At 39.3% G+C, this 8,405-nt stretch overlaps 1 protein-coding gene across 3 annotated transcripts; it reads right to left on the bottom strand.

The window, feature by feature from the left end:
• Window positions 1-288: 288 nt before the first annotated feature.
• On the bottom strand, window positions 289-7,809 carry btbd10b (BTB (POZ) domain containing 10b). 3 transcript variants are annotated; one of them, XM_054732063.2, is made up of 9 exons: window positions 7,632-7,809; window positions 7,023-7,181; window positions 6,058-6,251; window positions 5,426-5,732; window positions 5,163-5,265; window positions 4,290-4,410; window positions 1,862-2,059; window positions 1,661-1,771; window positions 289-1,317 (listed from the first exon to the last, which is right to left on the bottom strand). In XM_054732063.2, the coding sequence occupies exons 2-9, from the start codon at window positions 7,121-7,123 to the stop codon at window positions 986-988; spliced, it is 1,467 nt and encodes a 488-aa protein (XP_054588038.2). In that variant the 5' UTR covers window positions 7,124-7,181; window positions 7,632-7,809; the 3' UTR covers window positions 289-985. The 3 variants fall into 3 exon arrangements, with proteins under 3 accessions (XP_054588038.2, XP_054588039.2, XP_054588037.2); XM_054732064.2 differs by having other exon boundaries at window positions 6,058-6,248; window positions 7,567-7,666; XM_054732062.2 differs by having other exon boundaries at window positions 7,567-7,666.
• Window positions 7,810-8,405: the final 596 nt, after the last annotated feature.

Consider the following 8,405-nt stretch of genomic DNA (forward strand, 5'->3'; position numbering starts at 1 on the left):
TGACTTGTGCTGTCTGTTTTTTTTTTTTTTGCCCCAGACTGATCCAGTGGTTAAATAACTGGTCTGTAGTCAGTGAGGTCTTCTCTAGAAGTTTAACTTTCTTTAGAAACTTGAGTTGGATAAAGGAGCAAATACTTACTTTATAAAATGAGTGGTGGGTTGTGCTCTACTGCCATCTGGTGGGCAAGAGAAGTGACGACTAGTTTTAAGAAGAACTATTATTCACCCTCTATCATGTTTAGCAGATTTCTACCTAATCTTAATGCAGCAATACATCAGAAACAAATAGTGTTTTTATTTGAACTTTAATGATTTCATGTCCATTTTATACAACAATTTCAAGCTTTGCACAAAGAGACTGACCACAGCAGCCTGTGCTCTGCTTCATGATCCGGCTGTGAGAGCAACTGAACATCACCTATGAAACCCAACAAATGTCTACATATCCCATAACGAGGTTCAAAGACATCTGTGAGGAGATCAGCTGGAGATCATGACAGTAAATGGTGAGAGCAGATCCTCTCCACGAGCAGGAAGTTGCATTTTCCCATCAAAACACATTAAGTACGCCACCCAAAAAGAATAAAATTAAAATAATTTGTGAAATGAAACCCAGGAAAACACAGTGACACCACAACAGTGCTCAGCCAAAACCCATCAAAGCAAAGTACAACATCATGGTAAATAATAAAGTTATTAATACTAAGTAATTTTCTGGATTTTTCTCAAACAAAAATAAATCCTTTGGTCAAGTAAAAAAAAAAAAAAAAAAAGAAAAAGAAAAAAGAAGATGAAATCAGTGAGCTCTTTCGTTTAGCAGTCTTGATTTCCTCTTGTTTAGTCATCCAGGTTCTTGAGGCTCTAAGGCGGCAAAGGAGGTGTCAAGGCAATATGGTTATGGTGCCCCAGGCGCTCCATGCTGCAGCATGCTGGTAAAAGGACTACAAGAGTAAGGGGCAGAGGCATTGAAGGATAATGGGCGTCCTCAGACAGCAGGTGAAGGTGCATCAGGATCAGGCTCGTTGCTGTAGTTGTTGCTGTAGTGGTTCCCACTGGGTGGGTGACTAGGCAGGATGTCCAGTTCATCCACCTGTGGGCCAGGATGCATCGCCACCAGCTGATCTTGAGGGATGTCAGCGGCTGCTGCGGCCAGGTTGGTGATGGACTTGGACTTTACACACTGAAAGTCCACGTGTCGACTTTTGCCCTCCTCCTTTTCCCAGGACATACGTATGAAGGGCCTCTGGACGTAGTTGTAAATGACCTCTGGACGACCTCCTGGGCGCTTCTTGACCTTTTCCTTATAGGTGGGGTAACCTATTGACAAAGAGGAGCAAATGATTGTGTTGTTAAGTCGGTTGATTTAGACCACAACAATTCTGGCTAATAACTGAAGACATTTTAAAAATAAGTCAAACTTTTTACAATTAACAAACATCAAAGGTTCTTTTTTATCCAAATGCTGAAACATAAAACTGTAAAAGGACCAATTTTTGTTTTTGTCCAGTACTCTGAGAGGACTGTTGTTGTGGAGAAACGTAAACTAAACCAAACTGGTTCCACACAGAATTAATTCTTGAACAACAGTTTGTCTGAATAACATTTTATCAAACCTTCAATCCACTGATAAAACCATTTCTCCTTCCACAGTTCAACATACCTTCAATGCCCAGTCTGATTTTCTTCAATCCTCTTTCCTTTAAAACTGATTTGGCAACATCTCGATTCTCAATATACTTGAAAAATCTGTACAGTTTTGTGCTGTAAATGACTGCAAAAGAGAACACACACACATGATTTATCACACACGTGTGTTTGTCTAAGTGCGATTTGTGTGTCTCCCGCGTTAGCGGACACTCACTCTGTGAATACTCTTCACCCATCTGTGGTGGGTACTCTTCATCCCAGTCCACCACATCGTCATCTGTAAGGACTACAATGTGACATTCCCTCTCTCCACTCTGTGCACTGGCAACCATTAAAGGCAGAACCATTTCTTCAAGGTAAAACTCAAACTGATGGCGAGCTCCGTCATTGGACAGCTCGTGCATCAGGGCACCTAATGAAGGAAAAAAAAAAAGATGTGATCTTTTAACAACAGGAGTCCGAAGCATCAACCACAAAGCCTTAAAACACAAACACAGACTAAAATGAACAGTTGAGTTTGGTAAAAAAAAGATTTGGTTAAAAGGTGCTGAACACTGATTTATTCAATATATTTGCTGTAGTCTGTAGTTGGAATGAATGCCTTGTAAGTTGTACTCAGGGGACAAAAACGTGTGAGCACCATTTCTAGGAACTAAAAGTGAGCCACATCACAGCTGAGCTTCAGACGGCAGGTTTTTGGAGTCTTGTCTGCTGATTTTTGGACATCTCGCCTCTGATTGGATAACAGCAATGTGACTCTACCACTGACTTGCAACTTTGATGTTTTATCTCCAAAAATAACACAAGCCTGAAAGAGTTCTACCACGTTGTAGAGTTGCTAATGCTAACAGTTAGCTTCAAGTTAAGCCGTTCTTAGCTGTTTCCTGGATGCTAAACCAACAACAGCCTTCCCTGTTGCGAGTCAAGATGGGCAAGTCTTGAACAATAAATGACGCAGATATGTCAGGCTTTTCTAATCCTAAGAGTTTCACCGTCTGTTTTCCATCAGAGGCTAATGCAGGAGGTAGGTGTAGGAGACTATTTTCATGTTTAGCCTGCATGAAAAACTCAAGAGTGATCGATTATAATCAGAAATAATCATAAAATTATTTTTTCTGTGTTCCACACCTTTAAGTTGCACAGAACTGTTTTTAATGAAGGCAATTTTCAACTAATATGGATTCAAACTCCAAATAAATGTAAATATATTTTCAATTAATGCACAGATAAGACTTGAAATCAAAAATAATTTTGTTATAGTTTAATATTATTTTGAATAAACTTGCAATAGTGTCTCTAAAAATTCCTTTTCAGAGGGGACTGAAAGAACAACAAACACATTTCAACACAGAAAATACCATGAGACCTGAGTGAACATCAACTATAAATTCACATCAACACACGGTACATGATAAAAAAATTAATCAGGAAGATCGACAACATGAATCCAACTGATTTGTGAGTAAAGGTTTAATCAATTTGCTCCTTCAGAGCAGAGAGATAACCAAATTCTTTGGTACCCAGGAAGAGCCAGAAAACCTTGAAAGAACAAACCTGCCATAAAATGAGAGCAGCTGGAACACCCGTTAAGTTCAAAATCTAAACTGAACTAATGGGGCGTTGCGAATGGAATAAGCCACTGGCCTTAATAGAAATCTGTAAACTGGACTGAGATTTGCAGCTTTCTGGACGGAAATTATATCACCAGTTGAGCCAAACGTTAAGAAGTTTAGCTGCAGTGATCAGAGGCATATTTGGAGGAAAGAAACATTCAACTTGTGGATCAACTGTTCTGAAAAGAGGTGAACCAAAAACAAAAGACTCAATAATATTTAACACTACAATGCAATTTAGAATGCAGAGATTTGGCAAATTTTGTTGTTTCTGTTATTTAACAGATGATAATTCTTCTGGGGTGTCAAAGAGCCTCCATTGGAGTTCTACAAGTATTTTGCCTTTGAAGAAGGTAAAAGAAGCAAAAACTGAGTCATCCATGCATGGACGTAATTTTCACTTTAGAAGTGGGGGGGGGGGGGGGGTGATCTTTACAGTTCGCTCTAATGGGAAACAGGCTTCAACACAAACAGTTGTTTTCCACTTGGTCCTAGAGCTCAACCAGTGTCAATTTAATATAGCGTAATATTGTTTTTGGATGGTAAAAAGTGCAGGGGTCAAAACTTGACTTTGGAAAAAGTGGGGGGGACATGTCCCCCCTGTCCCCCCCCAAAATTACATCCATGGCCTCAGTGAGTTCAATTCAACCTAAGCTCTGAACGGCATCAAGGCTGATGCTGAACTTTAGCAAATTAATTGTTTCAATTAATAAAAGTGGAAGGCTCGCTTCCACGTCAGCGGTTTTTAAACAGGAATCATCAAAAGCACAGAACTTAAGTGTTTTACTGCAAAACAAAACCTGAATCCAGTTCAGTTTAAGCCCGTTTTACTCCACATAACGCAGCGAAGACTACACAAAACTAACAGTTACCACAACATGGATAACAACAGAATATGTTCTTATGTGTTTATTAGGCTTTTAACAAAACCTAATCTTTTATTTAGTATGAAGCAGAACTGTTCTTGTGGTCTCCGGCTGTATGGTTAATGTGGAACACCAAGAGCATAATCCCAGAAAGGATACTCACTGAGGTCTCTGCATTTGATGGTGCTATAGTCAAAGGAGATGCATAGATAGTCACACGCCTCGCGCAGCTCAGGGATGGAGATTCCATCTGGACACCGGATTATCCCAGATTTGTAGTAATCCTGTCAATTAGATCAACATCACAAAGGCGACCGTCATTTCAAATGCTGATGATTCACAAATTTATCCAACACTCATAAAAATACAGTTTTTGAATTAAGGCGTTCAACATTAAACCTAAGGATGCACTGAAACATTTCGGCCGAAAATGCACTTCTGGGTCATTTTCGAAACAGACCATCAGGTGAACCCCTGAGGGCAGTTTTCAAACTCTATAAACTCCAAAATTTCAGCAAAAACATGCCCAAAAGTGTTGCTCAGATTGAAGTTACGCATCCCCAGTATCTTCTGGTGTAAAAGTAATAACTTTATGAGGAATTAATTTCTAATTATTGACAATAATCATTTGTTTCTGTGTTTCAGGTTTTGGCCAAGAACTTTAATTTCGGTGCATCCTTAATTAAACCTTAAAAAAAAAAGACGTAATGTTGCTGTTTTTGAGTATTTTGCATCAGAAGGTATAACGATTGGTTACCTTTTACTATTTGCATTCCTGTAAAGCAAAAGTCAAGACATAAAAGAATGAATCATTAACAGCTGTGATTTAAACAGGCACGAGCCTAGAATGGAGTCACAGCTAAAGGTCCTGAGAGGATTATCCTGCTTTCACATCTCCATACATCGCTTGCCCTCTGCTCTCAGAGTTCCATTCAGAATGAGCCACGGCCAACGTAGGGGGAGGAGCTGTGTTGTGCTGAGGCTTTTGATTAATGATTATTCGTACAAAAAAAGAAAACGTTACATTGAAACTCACCAGAATTGCCCGGAATACAGTAGAGCTGATGCCCTCGGCCACTTCATACTCCCCCTTCTCATTGGGTCTTGTGAAATTGTGTTCTCTTCCAGATCCAAACATTCTAAAGAAAACAAACTTTGGATTATGTTCCCCACAAAATAAATAAATAATAAATAAACCTACTTAACAAAAATAAAATTTGACTGATATTGCATTGTAGAATTCAAGTAAAATACTTTATATGAAAGACAAACAGTGACTAGAACCAAAGTCTGGCATACCTGCCCAACATCGTGTTGGGTTGTGCAGTGAAGATGGATGGATCTACTACGAAACGCGTGTTGTCAACAATCAGAGTCACTCTCTCAGAGCTTCTGATGCTTCGGTTTCCTACGCTGGCGTTTGCTCCACTCTCCTTAGGATTCTCGTAAACAAAAACCATCTCTCCAGCTCCCAAGCCTTTGAAGGTGCCATCTGTACTGGACAAGCTACTGTTACGACTGCTCACCACTCCGCTGCTGCTGGAACCACTGGGCGAAACTCTCTGAGGTCTTGGGCTACTGGGCCTTGATGATAAGCCATCACGCTCTGTAGGAAGTTAAATTATTCTTAAAAACGCACTACCTTTAAATTTAGCTCATTTCTCTCTCTCTCTCTCACACACACACACACACACACACACACACACACACACACACACACACACACACACACACACACACACACACACACACACATCTGATAACCCAAAACAGGCTTATTAGGTTAATTCACTGCCATATGGAAGAAAAAAACAACAACAGGAGAATCCACTTCTATCAAATAAATCAGCAGCAGTTAACTTTTGATGGCAACAAAGCTGAATGCAGCTATAATATTCAATATAAAGGCTCTATTCTTCATGTGTACTCACCACTGTTGGGTTGGCGGGTGGGTGAAGTGACGTTCCGAATGCAGGGAGTGAGTTGCCCTTCTCTCTCATGTGACGAGTCTCTAGAGCGATCGCTGGAACGACGGCGGTCTCGTGAGCGGTCACAACCCCCACTGGCACCATGCATACTCATCTTCCTCTGTTCTGCCTCCACTCGAGAAGCTCTGGCCTGACTGCTGGTTTCCAGACAAAAGGAATCGTAATGTTTCCCACTCTATAAGGTATACAGTGCCTATTCTACATAACAAACTAGACAACTAATTGAACTGTCAATGCAGCTACCAAAACATGAATTTATTTTGGATTAAACAGAAAAATTGTGGATGTGGAAAAGACAACAAGTGTTGCAAGAAAACAGAATTGCTCAAGAGACTTTGCAACCGTTTCTAGCAACCTGAACAACTGGACCAACTACATTCTGATCTCTATAATTGCACAAGGCACATTTCAATCCTTATCTGAGTCACAATCAAATTACTTTTTCTCACACTTGAGTTATATATACAACCTAAGTGCATTTATAGAGTAAATAGTCCTAAATGACAAATATAATATAATTGACTCAAATGAAAGAAAAGGTTGTGATGAGCATAGCTTCAGGACAAACGAAGTTTGACCACTTTAACCTAATGACGATTTCAGTGAAAGATCACGTGTGTGAAACCAGAAAGTAGTTCACTCAATCACTCACTCACTCCCATCTGAAACCCCCTTTTCCTAAAACCTTTCTACAAACATGAAATGCAAAAGAAAAAGGGTTAAGATCAAGAGATAAATATGCACAAAAATAATTTATTGTCAAATTTACGACATCACTGTCACTTATTGCTTACATTATTACAAAGTTTGATTAATAGATGCGTGACTGATCTTGAAGCAAGCACGATCTATCTGTCCCTAATAGTGGACGACCTTGTCTAAGATTTCAGAACATTAATGTGGTTTACCTCGAATGCTTGCAGAGTTTGCGAGGTCGGCTTGTTGCTTTTCGTTCCCAGTTGTCGGTATCACTAGAGTTGCTGTCATATGACTGCAGACTTGCTGCCATCACCCATTAAGAGGGAAATCCGTTCTGGATCTTTCACTGTTCATTATCTGGTTAACAGCTGATAAATGGTGAAACAACAGAAAAAAATCAACACGTTCTTTAAATCCTCCGGTAAGACCCAATGTTAAACCAAACACGTCATTAATGTGTTACTACACACGTTCTACATTAACGAACACGGCTGACATGGTTGGCTAAATGTTCATAATATTTAAACAACATTCAGAGAATGTTCCTGACAAGACTGAGTCAGCCGGACTAAAATCATTCTCTACGTTAGCATACTTAGCTTGCTAACATTAGCTTATTTTGTTAGCGGCACACTAAAGCCTAATTACACCTCAACGACAGTGTGTAAGACTAAGTTATCCCATCGGTGCTTAAATGTGTTATTTGAAATTCTCCGAAAATATAACAATATTACTAGAAAACAAAGAACATACTTATTTTACTCCATTTTCCGCTGTAATCCCAACCTCCAGCTAGCCAACCCTTTCAAAACACTCACCCTGGTGACGTAAACGTAACAACCGTTGACGGCTTGACGTACTGACGCTCTCGAAGTTCAGAATTTAGCTTGTGGCAAAAAGGCGCTGTTTATTGAAAAATCTATTTGATAACTGAAAATAATTTATTTTAAATCGATTAATTATCCCTTCAACGACCCACGTAGAACGATTTCCACGTTTCCCTGAAAAGGACACGCAAACAAATGTAGCTTTTACAGATCTCGTGATAAGTTGCGAGCTCCGCCTCCCTTTTCACACGCTTGATTTAAAAATAAAAACATCAGCAAACAAAACCTCAGTCAACTGACACTATTTATACTGAAACTGTGGCTTTTATCAGGAGTTGGGTTCTGCAGCTTAATCAGTAATAACGCCACAATGATTGAGTCTTTTTTAACAAAAGAAAACAATAACTACAACAATCAATGTAAAATAACAGACTGATCAGTGACCAACAGTGAACAGATTAGTGTCACAAACTGACAGATTATGAATGAGATCCTAAGGGACAGAGCATTAACAAAACCAGGGGGCAATAAAGGACTAAATGGGATTACACCGATGAGGTAAACAGCAACCCATAGGTTTGAACCAATTACATGCACAGTTCAAGTAATCCTCCAGACTTACATTGGTACCATATCAGTGAGGCTCAATAAAAATATAACAAGAGGGTGAAATTGCATTTATTTTACAAAAAAGAGCATTTGTTCAAAATACATCAAACCAAGTAAATGTTCTTCCAGCCAAAGAAAAATACTTTATTTGAAATA

The sequence above is a fragment of the Nothobranchius furzeri genome, chromosome 9, assembly GCF_043380555.1.
Source record: "Nothobranchius furzeri strain GRZ-AD chromosome 9, NfurGRZ-RIMD1, whole genome shotgun sequence".
In the NCBI taxonomy this organism is placed as follows: domain Eukaryota; kingdom Metazoa; phylum Chordata; class Actinopteri; order Cyprinodontiformes; family Nothobranchiidae; genus Nothobranchius; species Nothobranchius furzeri.